The 13387-nt window shown below is 37.3% G+C and overlaps 1 protein-coding gene across 7 annotated transcripts in view; it reads right to left on the minus strand.

The window, feature by feature from the left end:
• The window catches only part of OSBPL6 (oxysterol binding protein like 6), an 89315-nt gene that overhangs the window by 16610 nt on the left and 59318 nt on the right, over positions 1-13387 (minus strand). For 3 of the 7 annotated variants that reach the window (XM_066999172.1, XM_048061340.2, XM_066999169.1), the window contains 7 exons: positions 11939-11992; positions 11120-11233; positions 10820-10984; positions 10172-10304; positions 9628-9731; positions 8576-8668; positions 3525-3599 (listed from right to left, as the gene is read on the minus strand). In XM_066999172.1, coding sequence (XP_066855273.1) covers positions 3525-3599; positions 8576-8668; positions 9628-9731; positions 10172-10304; positions 10820-10984; positions 11120-11233; positions 11939-11992 — 738 coding nt within the window. The remainder of the gene's footprint in view (positions 1-3524; positions 3600-8575; positions 8669-9627; positions 9732-10171; positions 10305-10819; positions 10985-11119; positions 11234-11938; positions 11993-13387) is intronic. The other 4 variants (XM_066999175.1, XM_066999170.1, XM_066999171.1 and 1 more) reach the window with 3 other exon arrangements.

Here is a 13387-nt window from a genome sequence, read left to right on the forward strand (position 1 = left end):
ATGAATAGGGAAAAAGCATGTAGTCTTTCTATATTCTTTCTAATGAAACAAACAAACAATAAATCAAAACTCCATCTGACTCTCACTTAAAGCGTATAAGCCATAAATTAATGCAAAGAGATGCAGTTTAGTAAAATGCAGCAAACATTTTAGATTATAATTTCCACTTCTCTTTTTCTTTTTACACTTTTTAAGTACAGCAATATATATATATGCGTGCATACCTTATTTATAAGTAATATATATAAATGTATCATATGTACTGAACAGTTACCTATATGCTCCATATGCAGCGTATGGATACTGCTGTTACATATGTGATGTGTGTGTGTGAGAGTATATGTTTTATTTTAATTTCACCATTTACATACATTTGTATAAAAAATAGGCCAAGAGCCTAATTTTCAAGTCTAAATGCAAAGGGAAGGCATGCAGAACTACATTTTGTTACTTCAGTATTAAACACTTTTAACCACATTCAACACATTCAATCTAATTTATTTTATGATATTCATCAAATGTATAAATAAAGAATTTCCACACTGCAGCCCAATGTAATTATTCAAATATGAAAAATGGGGACAAAAAATAAAATGTGTCTTCTGAGGCATGATAAAAGTGGCATATAATATAAAAAGTCATATTACTAAGGTTTTTTTTTTTTTTTTAATCAACAGATAAGTTATATACTGCCATCAGTATTTGAAATCGGTACCTTGTTATTTGATTAGAGAATGGTTCTATAAATCCCATAACATTTGCCATGAACACATGTTTTAGGTCTCTTATTCTCTGATGAAACTCTCAAAATCCTGTTGGACCTAGTCATCATATCCCACTTCAACCTGGAGCACTTTCTGCAAAATATCACTTTCCACCCTGCTCTTCAACTTCCAGGTATGTACAGCACAACCTAATGGCCCTATGACACCTATCCAGTGTCAACTTTGTCCTCTTCTCTCATGTGTTTTGATTTCTAACTATACCAACAAAGTAGGTATTTTTCATTGGACATTATTTTTGACTCATATCAAGAAGGCTTTATTAACAAGGGATGTAGAATAAATTCCTTCCATGCATGCTGGACATTTGTCCCGTTATATTCTTTGCCAGTACCAGACTGCCTCTCTCAGCAGCCAAACTCCCTTATATTTTTTACACAGCTTAATTTTAAGTTTCCTTTACAAAACCTTATCTCTTCTTACACGAGAGAATACATTTCCAAAACTTTCTGGCTGGGCGCACTGCAAAGGTCTAGTTGCTCCAGGCGGCTCTAGGACAGCAGAGTAGGTGGCTACAGCATAGCGCTGTGTGTGGGGAACATGTCCCCAGTCCTCAAACCCATCCTGAAGGCAGGAAAGAAAGCTGCCCTGTTATAATGCAGGAGCTGGAGGGAGCCCCGCAGCTCCACGTGCCCACAGTGACAGGGCAGGCTGCCCCAGCCCCATGCAGACTGGAGGAGCTGTGGCCCTGCTGCCTGCACGTGAGGGTTTCCTGAGACACTTCTTGATGAACCTGGCTGAAGAGACCTGCTCTAGAGTCATCACTTCTGCCTTGTACCTCAGCTGGCCAGGCTGAAAAGCAATGTTCCTGCAGTGAGGTCTGTGGAAAAAAGAACATGTTCTACAAATATTGTCACACTGTTCACAAGAAATGTACATTTACATGACAGAGACAAGTAGCTGCTTTGCTGATCGCTTTAGATACAAGAAACAAAAATTCTTAACTGTTGACTGATATGAACTCTCCTCATCTGCATCTTTCAGGACAGTTTCCAAGTTACTTTTCGCAACTGATGAAAAACATCAACACTGAACAAACTCATTCCCTTGAAGTCTAAGAAACACTGCCACATACTTCTCTTCCCTTTTTTCCTTTCACTGCCGTGCTTTCTCTTATGGTGACTTCATACTGCCTTGAGTACTTGTCTAATTTTTTTCTGTTTTTAAAATATTTAGCTCCTTGACGCATCCCTCTATTTTTTTTCCTCCTCACTCTTCTAGACATAACCGCAGGTGTACCTTGTCCTGACTTTCTGCTTTACTCCAGAGGCTGAAATACCCACTCATCCATCAGCCTCTTCAGAATTAGATATCCATGTAGGAACAGATTGTAGTGTGGTACAGGAACCAGTGGTACAGGAGTCATTTTGGTGCCTCCAGCTTTCCTCCCTCCTGCATTTTTTCCAGCTCTTCCAAGACCTCCCTCCTCAGCTCCTCACGTCAGCTGCAGGTGACAACTCAGCAATCCCCTGGACATCTACCACCCCTTTTTGATGCTGGCTGCCTTGCAGTCCAGGACCAGCTGTATTTGGTCCACTTGAGCACTCCTTGGCACAGCCCTTGTCCAGGCTGTTTAACTCCTACTGAACTTTCTGGTCGAGCCTCCCATTGACACTGCTCAGCCATGAACACTGAGATGGGGGTAGATTCCGCTGCTAGGTGGGCAGACTGATGAGGTTGGACTACCAATCAATTATTGACTGATATGCTGCACCAACACTCGGCATCAACTGATTACAGGAGATTAAATTTAGATGAGTTAATTTTGGAACTGGAGTAGCACTGACTTCGCTCATATTTTTTATGAGGACCTAAGAGTAAATGAGGTTTGTGGTTCAGGCAGCCGGGCTTAAGCAGAAGCTGTGTCTGATCTAGCGGATTTTAGCTGTGGGCTAGAGCTGCAGACCCTTGAAAACTTTAGCTTGATGTTCACTGCTTGATCTCAGCAAGGATTTGTGTTTAAAGCTCACTTTATTCTTTAGTTACACAGAGTTCTTTTTTCTGATTTGTTTTTGTCTTCCCTATCTAGCTGTTGCACTAATCAGCTAAGGGACTAGCCTAATGTCTGTATTGTGCATTCCCAATAATTGCTTTCCTGACAAGGCAGCAGCTGAAGATATACTTATGATGCTAATTTGATTTCACAAATAGCTCCTCCCCTCACAATTAGCAGCCCCCACATTGATTTCAGAGCTCCAAATTTTGTTTCAAAGACTTGGAGAATTAGCAAAATGAAATACAAACATTAGTGGTAGTAATATGACTTTTGGGGATAATGGAATGTAAACAGAAAGCGTCTTAAATGGAAAGGCTAACCTTGTATTACTAAAAAAAAAAAAATCAAGAAATTTCATGATTTCGTGTTTGTAGCAAACCTCCTTGGTTCTGCTGTCTTGCTATGGACTGTCACAAGAATCTTTTACAGAATTTGATCACTTCTTTCCATTTTGAATAATAAAGAGAGAGTATATCAAAGCCATGTTCAAAGAGTGCAGGGCCTGAGTCTAATCACCACCTGCACTTGCCTAAAGGAGGAGGGACATGTACCACGAAAACAAGCTCAGACCCGCATCTGTGAAATTCAGTTGTGTCAGGCCTGACCACTTCTAAGTGACTCAGCTGAGAGTGGGTAGAATGGACACCTCCATAAAGCATACGAAACATCTTCATAAGCTTATTACACATTCAAGTTACACAGCTTCCCATCTTTAGAGCTATCCCTTGATTTTTAAATCCACTCACTGTTGTAGCCACTGCAGCTGCTAGTCTCTGCCGGCGTCGTGTTGTGCTGAACTGGCCCTTCGGTGCCGGCCCTTCCTGACAGTGAATGCGAGAAGAGAAGGAAGTAGAGAAAGAGAAGGGAAGGGGTGATGGGACACAGGAAGATGAAAGGTGATCAGAAAAGGGAGAGGGAAAGTCTTTAAGTGGATTTCAATTTTGTTAACTTGTATGGCCTACACATTCTGAGAACATACAGCATGTTCACACCTGTGTATGCCAGAGACTTATATAGCTAGGTACTTTGCTAAAATTATCTCCATAAGAGGTGGACTGCAGTGCACTCACTAAGACTACAATAAATAAATAAATAAATAAAATAAAAGTTAGCTCTGCATTTCAGAGCTGTAAGACAATTATGGAATAAGAAAACAAAAAGGATGCTATGGCATGGCAGAAAACAAAACCAAAACTCCTTCTTGGGGTCACTTGACCATCTAGAAAATGAATTCTGGAAGAGATCACTTTGCATTAGTGGAAGTGCATGAACTGCGTTTACTGGAGATGCATGCATCTCAATGGTAAAACTTGTTGGGGTGTGTGTTATAGGCAGCTTGCTTATGTAAACATTCCTCTGCAAAGCTCTAGAATTTCTGTGTCCATCCCTGGGCTTATTTGTTCATTTTTCCCACACACCATTCTTTGAGTTCCATAGGATCAGATTTCTCCTTCTGTACATTACTAAAGGCAAGGCTTCCAAAGCAATGCAAAATCTCAGATAAAGCAATGCAAACGAAAACTAAGTATTCTAACAACTACTTCCTTTTCCGCATGCCTAACTTGTGTCCTCTTCCTGCCTAATTTCACTTGTATTTTACCTTTAAGAAAATTCATCTTGGTACATCAAAGTCAAGTACATGGTACATGAAGTCTGCCTAATGAAGAAGAGCTCCACACCTATCATAAAGCCCTTCTATTTTATGTCTGATCAAAATGATACTATTCTGAAGTCATTTAAAGAATTTGGAAGACTAGAAAAGCCACCTTTCTGCTTATAGAAAACAATTTTTAATTCCTTTACATTCTTCTTCACCTATATCTTCATCTACAGCCACTTCAGTATTTTTAAATCTATATACATTTTTACATGTTTTTTCTGAAAGCTACATGGGCACCATGGAAATAACAATGGTATCGACTGGACACGTGGACATCATACTGAAGAACAGAATACTGTAGTCCAATTATTAGCTGAAGTCTCCATACCCTCCACCCTCTGGTTGATGCTTCTGGCAATGCTACGGACTGTGGAAGGTTTTTCTGATGATGGCAGTAAGAGAAGCCTTGCTTTGCACCTTTTTTGTAAAACTGTTATATTAAAAACATGTATAAAACCTCTAAAACAGAGAGTACCAACTTCATTAAAGCAGATACTGCATCATATGCAGAATACAAAGCTCTCTGCCCTACAGAAGTATGTCTATCCTCTGAATAGGAATTTAGAAGAACATTACAGTTTAATAGGGACATATATGAATTTATACATACACGTATAGAGAGATAATCATGCACAAATACATATATTAAGCACTCAAAATCTGCAAGATGTGGAATGCAAGTATACTTTATTAAACGTGGAACAATGAGCTCTGCAGAACCACTACCCCCAAACACAATATAACGTGAGGTAAAAATCTGAGTTACGATTAGTAACATTTATATAAGTACTTATTTAAGGGAAAAGGTAGCAACCCGGTCTTTGGGTCTGGTTGTTTATGAGCTGAAAGCCTCAGTAGAGCAAGCTGACTTTTCAGGTCACTCTGTGCTAAATAGTTTTGTTAAACAAATTCTCCCTCCACCCCCCTTTAAATCAGTCTTGGAACTTTACATCTTGGAGCACTGAAGGAAATCAAATCAATGATAGTTCATTTTGATCAGTAGTACTGTTCAGTAGTATTTTATTTTTTACTTCCTTTGAAGATCTTTAGAATGCCATGAGAATGACAAATTGGTCTTTTACCCAAAGAAAAAAGAATGTCAGTTTTTGTACAAAAGTATCATTTGTAAAATGAATGAATACAGATCAACTAACCTGCTGTTGCAGACTATTTTCTTAAGACATTTTTAAAAAAGACTCTTTAAAAACAAAATAAACCTCCTTTATGTAAGCAACCCTTCTTCAGAGAAGCAGTCCAAGTATTTTTTCTTTTGAATTTAAGCCTGTTATTTAAGCTGTTTATTCAGAAATACTAAACCCCAAATCTTACAGAAGTATACACATATTCTATGGTCAATTTTACCTGGGGAAGCAACCCCACTTTTGTCAGGGGGATTAACTGTGTGAGCAAAGTTAAACGTATACAGAACTGGTATACCTAAATGGTAAATATGTACTTGTAAAAAAAAAAAAAAAAAAGTAGTCAAACTTGTGTAAGTTGTGTAAGTACAAAGTGTTTAAAATATACTTTTTTTATACACCTACCACTCATATTCTAGGAACGTGTCAGCAGGAATACAAAAGCTATCTTACTAACTCATTATGAGTACAATACAGAACCTCAATGGGAGAACTCTCTTCTTGCATCTTATTCAGTGGACACGGAGCTAGAAAAAAAATTACAGCTTTGTTCCCCATTATTTGTGAACAGGTCAGCTATTTACAGAGCTCCCTAATTTTCAGGCTCTCTGGAAGGACGTCTCTCAACATCATACTGCCAAAGGCTCTTTTGATGGTAGTTAACAATCACTCTAAAATACATTGGTGCGAGTATTTCAAATAGAAATAATAGTACAACTAGCTGAAAGTTACAATGTTAGTATTAGCATTCTCCCATAAACCTAGTGAAATGTATGGAGGAATGGGGAAAGGAAAAGGATAACAAGCATTTCTGGTATCAAATCTGTCCACACCACTTATTAGCAAATTATGTGTAGCTTCCATGAAGAAACAATTACAAATTAGACAAAGTGATTCTAAGTAGTGGATGTCCTTATAAATAGTTTATAAAGAGTTGGCACAGTCTTGAAAAAAATTACCTATAAGGAAGGCCATGGAAACTAGAAGGCATGGCTAAAAGAAGAACAAAATGGGACTGCAAGCTTAAAAAAGCCTAGGCATGTGAAGGCAGTAGAATAGCAACATGAGCAAATTATGAATAACACAAGCAGTCAGAGTGAGGCCATCTTGCACAGATCACAGCTTTAGACCTTTCCTGGGACAGGATAGCCCTTGGAAGAAATGTATTTGAGCTCATAAAACTAGTTACGATACCAGAGCAGCCAAAAGGGAGTAAACATCCTTCAACTTGCATGCAATTTAGAATCATTTTATTTTTTCTGTTTCCCTGCAGATTAATTTGTAAATCAGTCATCAATAATGTAATGCTTTGCTCTAATAAAATAAGCTTTATATTTCCACCATTAAACTTGTCAGAAGTTAATGCCTGCCAGGAGCTAACTTTGCTGTTAAGCAGATTTCTTTCTCTCCCCAGCAGTGACAAACCCAAGCAGAGCAGTCCATGCACACAAACTCTGCCAGGGGAATCTGCAAAGTGACCATACTTGAGATATTCAGGAGCAGGAGCACAAGACCTGTCAAGCCACCAACAGCAGTTTGAGAGTCGGGTGCCAAAAGGACAGTCTCCCACAGAAAGCCCAAGATGGTGTCACTTTGGCAAGGTGCAGGCGACACAAGAATGACTTGCAATTCCTCATGGACCACACTAGATGATCATACATTGACTGCTTTCATCATTTTTTCATCTTTTTTTAATTATTATTATTATTTTATTTATTTACTTATTTGTTTGTGGAGAGGAATTTCTCCACGACCACTGTGGTATGAACGAAGAACATGCAGTATTGACTTTCTTTTCACAGGCACCAAGTACTTGCATCCATTTTTCTGGTATTTATTAGTAGCCTATATTATTCAGCAGCAGGAAAACATAGTGATCCTTCAAATGCTGGGGATAGGGTATGACATCAATCACCAAAATTCCTTCTTTACAAAATGAAGCTTTACAAACCTAACAAATAAAGCCTTTTAAGCCTAACAGATGCTTTATTGTACAACCTGTTATCATTTATCTAGTATAACTGTTAGAAGAAAAGTCACCTAAAACAGCTGCAATCAGAAAGCTGGCACAACTACAATTTCTTCTTTCCTTAAGATTGTCAGTCTTAAATGAGCCACAGAGTACTCTATATTGTGCCGCTGAGTCACAGAAAAGTCCTTATTGTGTCCCTAGGGAACATATTAAAGGCTTTCAAAGTTTGCATGAATTTCAAGGAATTTAAATGGATTAGAAGTTGCTGGCATTTATTTATTCTGCTGCAGACAGCACTGTGGTGATTGTCTGCTCCTGAAGGCAGTTGACTATAGTCTTCATTAGAACTTGCTGATTTATGAAAAAAATATTTTTTTTTTTGGATTAGGCTTCAAAACACACACTGACTTCTGACAAAACACAGTAAGACATCCTGGATCGAGCAGTGATCTAAGCTTCGTATGCTTATTTTTGTGCTTTTACTTTTAATCTCTAAGGCAGTAAGGATGGGGTAAATTCTTTTTTCTTCATGAAATTTATTCTTTAGTTTATTCAATTTGTTCCCATAGTAGCCTTTTCCGTAAGAGAGGGCTTTTGAGAATACTTCTAATTGGTAACATTCCTAGTATAGGTCTTAACAAAGACAACTGGTATGTTTAGTATTTCAGTCATGTTTTCTACTTTTAGCTTGATGTCACCTGTCCAACTGCCCTTCTTGGCAAGTTTAAGATGGAACATCAGTATCCCCGTGTGCTGCATGCATATTGCCTTTTTTACACCTTAATTGACTACTGTTCAGCTTCTCCTCCTCTCCCTAGATGGCAATGTTTTCATATGAATGAAAGTAAAATCAATACATTTTTCACTATCTTATCTAGGTTTTAAACAACCAACTGAGATTTAATTTACATCATCAGAACCATAAGAGACAGTACATTGACTTCCTACTTTCAGTTAATATAACATTTCATGCTTAAAAATTAATCTAAAAGTACAGTGAAAAAGAAAGCATTGTGCATTCAGTACCTGAAGTTGAATTTTTGCATCTTTGCTGACACTTTTTGTTCTCCACCGTCTTGTGACCCGCTTGTCTTTCTTTGAAATATCTACACAGTTAGCCTACATTACACAAATAGTTAAAAGCGACAAAGTACTATTACGTTGACACAAGCAACACAGACAAGTACACCAAGTTAGTAAAGAACTGTAGAGTTAGACATTGACAAATTAGAAAGTAAGGAAAAGAATGCTGCTGCAAGGCCCCAAAACTACAGCAGTGACCAGGTGTAGCTACCCATACACTTCTATAAACTAATGATTTATTTAACTTATTCAGCAAAACTATTGGTATACCTTCTTCATAGTGCACAATATTTAGGACCAGATTTTGAAACTCTTATGTACTTCTGTTCTGTTACTACTCCAAGCAATGCAGGGTTCACCTGTTCCTGAAACCAATGGTAAGCCTCGTTATCTCATTGGATATGAGATATGGATGACTTTCCAATGCAGCAACACCACTGGGAGATTTGTGTACTCAAGGGGGCTGAGTGAAAAAAGGAAGAAAGTATTTAGGACTTAGGATCTGCCATTGCTTTCTTGTGGTCAGAAGGAAAACTCACCCTGAACTGGGAAATGGTTCAACCCCCTTAGGACCTTTGTGACTATGCCCTTTTTTCTAGAACATGCAGTGTGCTTTGTCTTTGAGGGTTTGGGTCTCCACTCCTCAAAAACTTAAAACAGTTTCTTACTCAGCACAGTAACGATTCCTTAAATATAATTTCAATGCATACATGTATTTCTGTTGCATTAGTTCTTAGTTCTGCTTTTGCAACTGACTTAATCATTTGATTCATCCTATTTAAATCAAATAACATTAAATTAATACACCTTATCTGTTTACACATTAAACACTATTACATACAATTAAGATAAACACAAAATTCAGATAAACTTTTCATCCAAGAGTTCCTATGATTTCAGAAAATCATTCTAAGTCAACAAACAATGTCTTTATACTTCCCTTAACACAAAGAACAAATTTTTCAACATGATTACTTATTCTCAAACATATTTACCTGCATGTCTGTGAAATTTGGTGCTGACTGAGTTCTCTGCAGTATTTCTAAATTTTGAAGAAGTTTACTGAGTTCCACAAGGTTTGACTGACAATGAGCAAGATCTAACATATATGAAACAAAAATACATTAGGTGCTTCAGTTCAGACATATTTTTTTGCCATGATGTCCATCATTGGCATTGTATTGTATAAGAGTTAAATGCCCCAAACCCTACTAAGTAAGGCATCTAATAACCTTATTTTCAGAGATGTTGAGCGCTTTTTATTTTTATTTGAGTCAGCAACAAGACTGAACCTCAAAAGTTGACTGCATTTTAACAATGACATCCATTAAGATAATATAGATTATTAAAATAAATTTTAAAAGCATCATCCCACCACATGCAAGGAGGGAATTTCCCACCGTAAGCATCTAAGTACCTCAAGAGCTCCCTCATGTGCAAGTAAAGATGAAACTTAACCACTTTCATTGACCGTACATTATTTTATACCAACAAGATGTTTTGCTGAAAGAGTAAGGAACAAAAAAAGTAAAGACTAACCTTCTGCACATCTGTCCATCTCTTCCGAATCCTGCAACCAGGCTGCTACTTTACTCTGACCAGTAGTGCAAGTTGCAGGAAGACTGTTACTGCAAGGTATAGGAGACTGCCATGGGAAGTTATTTTGTTGTACCTAAGACAAAATAAAATGCTTACACTTGCTGTTGCATGTCTTGCTCAGTCAGTGTAATGATCATACTACTTTCGAATAAAGAAATAAAATAGGCATTGTGATTTCAGTGGTATCTGTGATTTGACTATATACTTCCCCAAGATGCAGGGGTTTCTGTAGAGCATATTGAAGAAACAAACTAAGCACAAACTCAGAAGCACACTGCATTTGCTAACCACTATGAAATGGTGTTAGACAGATTTAGACAGAAAAATAGATTTATTTCCAATGCCAAGGGCTAGAGCAAATTTTTCTGGAGACATTGAATTCTTTGCAGGATCTCTATAGCAGCCTGTTTTGAAGTCTATGGTACAGATAAATTAGACAGTCTTTCAGCTGCGTGCTCTCAGCTTTTTGCTGGCCATTGGTTCCCCCAGCAGAAGGTCTCCTCTATTGGCATTACCAGCAGAGCCCACTGAAACTGCCCTTAAGCAAGCCCAGAAGGCATGAGTTTCCAACAAAAGGACACTACATACCTTTCCATCCGATACATTAGCAGCTGGTGAAGACTCTGTAGTAGAGGCTGAAGGGAATATATGGAAGCTAGCATCTCTTGGAGATCTCACAATCTCGTTCTGACGGTACAACCGGTGGTGGCGTAATTTTGAAACCCATGCATCAAATGAATCCTGGGACTTCACCTAGAAAGAAACTCACTGTCAAGAAAGTATTCAAAATATTACTCTTTCCCCCTAACTTTTACTGTGTTTTTTTTTTCTAATTATTGTTATTTATTTCCACTGCGGATGAGAATAAACATTTGCACCATTTTTTACCTTCAGATGATAGATATGTTCTTCTGTGTCAAGATCTATTCTGCGAGCCTTCTTTTTGATGGACATAACTGATAAACCTACATCAATGCTCCCGTGTACTTTGCCTTTCTGTATCTGAAATCAAAAAGCAGGGTAAGAAATTAGCAGTATCATGCGCTTCACTACAGTTAAGAGAAAAATATCTTGTGCTGATGTGTTTTCCCATTTTAGGAATATTTTAATATAAAGCCACATAAAAATTAAAACCTCAATCAGACTAAGCACTTAGCGTTTTTATAGATGAGAAAAACATCACACAAGTGCTTAGTGCAGTCCCAACTCCAAATGAAAAATGTGTTAGTTCACACCACCACACAACTACAGGTGAGAAGCTGAGAAAATTAGACAGCTCTTAGCTCCCTGCTGTTACAGCTTGATGGTTATTGGTATTTAATGTAACTAATTTAATGCTACCCCCTGTATCTCAAGTACATTGTATTACTTCTCTGTCCTATCCACATATCTCAGAATAATCAGCTCTCACTAACATTAAAATTGAAAAAGTAAAATACATGGTCGGGCTAATCTCTCAAGCACCTTCACTGAATAAATTACTTTAAGAAATGTAGCTTGTATTTTCATAGAAGTGAGAAAAGCCAGAAACTGGGGGGATATAACTCAACCAAAACCTTACACACTTTATATAGCTCTCTCTCTGAATCCATCAACAACTTTCACGGGTGTGATGTCATAAGTATGCCTAGTATGAGAATGAGGTTTAATCGCTCTAGCAGGTTGAATTTGAATACAAATTTTAAAATAGTCTGCAACTTTACTTACATCAATTGGTGACTTTGAATATTTTAACAGTCCATTATCCAGGACAAAAAATCTCTGAAAGTGAAAAAAAAAAAGAAAAAACACCTTACTTTATTCATGAGCAGATGCAATTTAAACTATGTACAATTATTTATCTGCTAGAGAAAATGATTACCCTGTAACAATTTAGAGTGTTTATGGGTTGGAAAGAATATAAATATGGTAGTGAAAAATTTTAATTCTTGTTCTATCATGACAATGATCATCTAAGCAAAAAAAACTAGATTCTCTGTTTCCAACCGTATGTTCTAGGTTTAACTTAAGAAACCTCAAAAATGAAGGTTGTTTGGGTTTTTTTGTTTGTTTTCCAGTCAATTCAATAAAGTCTACAAGAAAGACACCATAGACTGAAAGAGTTAAGTGTTTTTCTTCATTTTCTTCCTGTTTTTCTTCCCAAATTATTATCCAAGACTCTGTAAGCCATCTGACATGGAAGGGAATGACAATGTTTTCCTGATGGGAGCCTATTAAATTGACAATATGAGGAGGGTCAGTGCTTGTATGGCAGAAAATATCTCCTGAAGATGTTTCTGGAAGTGATGTCAGTTGCACAACAGATGGTACCAATATCTCACACACGTTGAGAAAACAGTGCTTTGCTGGAGACATAACTTCTTGAATAAAATGTCAAAATAACAGGGTTGTGTTTTTTGTTTTTTTTACTAGGTATGGTCATTAACGGGCTTCAGAAAAATATGGTATTAATTTCTTATTCCTCTGCCTCTCTAGGTTCCACACACCAATGACCTTTCCTCATATTCCATTTCAAAGCATACTGAACTTCAGAAAATGGTGAGCTAATCTGTAAGTTGTACACATTATATCTGATATACTACTAAAGCACATTGTGAACCATCAGAATATGACATAAAGCATTCAGTAGACAGCTGACGGTACAGCTTTGCTAGCAGGTTACTAGCACAGCACACGCTAAAAGTACTGTCTCTCGAATTCACTATGCTCTCAGCACAAAGTATTGTAACAGAAACTGCAGGATATCAAAGCACTAGTTGAAAAGGAAAAACCTTATTAACAAGTCCACAGCTTCTAACCAGAAGTTCAGTATAAATCCCTAAATGAAATGTAAGGCAGAATGAAGGGGGATGCTGAACTGTGAAGCTCTTACTACACTAAAAATTATTTACTGGTAACCGGTATTTTCACTGGTAACTGCTCTAAAGTCAGCACGAAAACCAGATCACCAGTAGTAAACTCCTTTACAGAACTGTGAAAGTTAGACTCCCCTTGTTCTCTTGTTAAGTTCCTAAAACAGACATTTGTCTAAGAAACAACATATTAACATAATGTATTTTAAAAGAGTGGAAGCAGTGAGTTATCCCATAAGTTCTTATGTATTCAATTAATTGCTTTTTGCTTGTTTGCTTTTAGTGTTTTGTTTTTAAATAAACT

This window comes from Anser cygnoides, chromosome 6 (genome assembly GCF_040182565.1).
Source record: "Anser cygnoides isolate HZ-2024a breed goose chromosome 6, Taihu_goose_T2T_genome, whole genome shotgun sequence".
Lineage (NCBI taxonomy): Eukaryota > Metazoa > Chordata > Aves > Anseriformes > Anatidae > Anser > Anser cygnoides.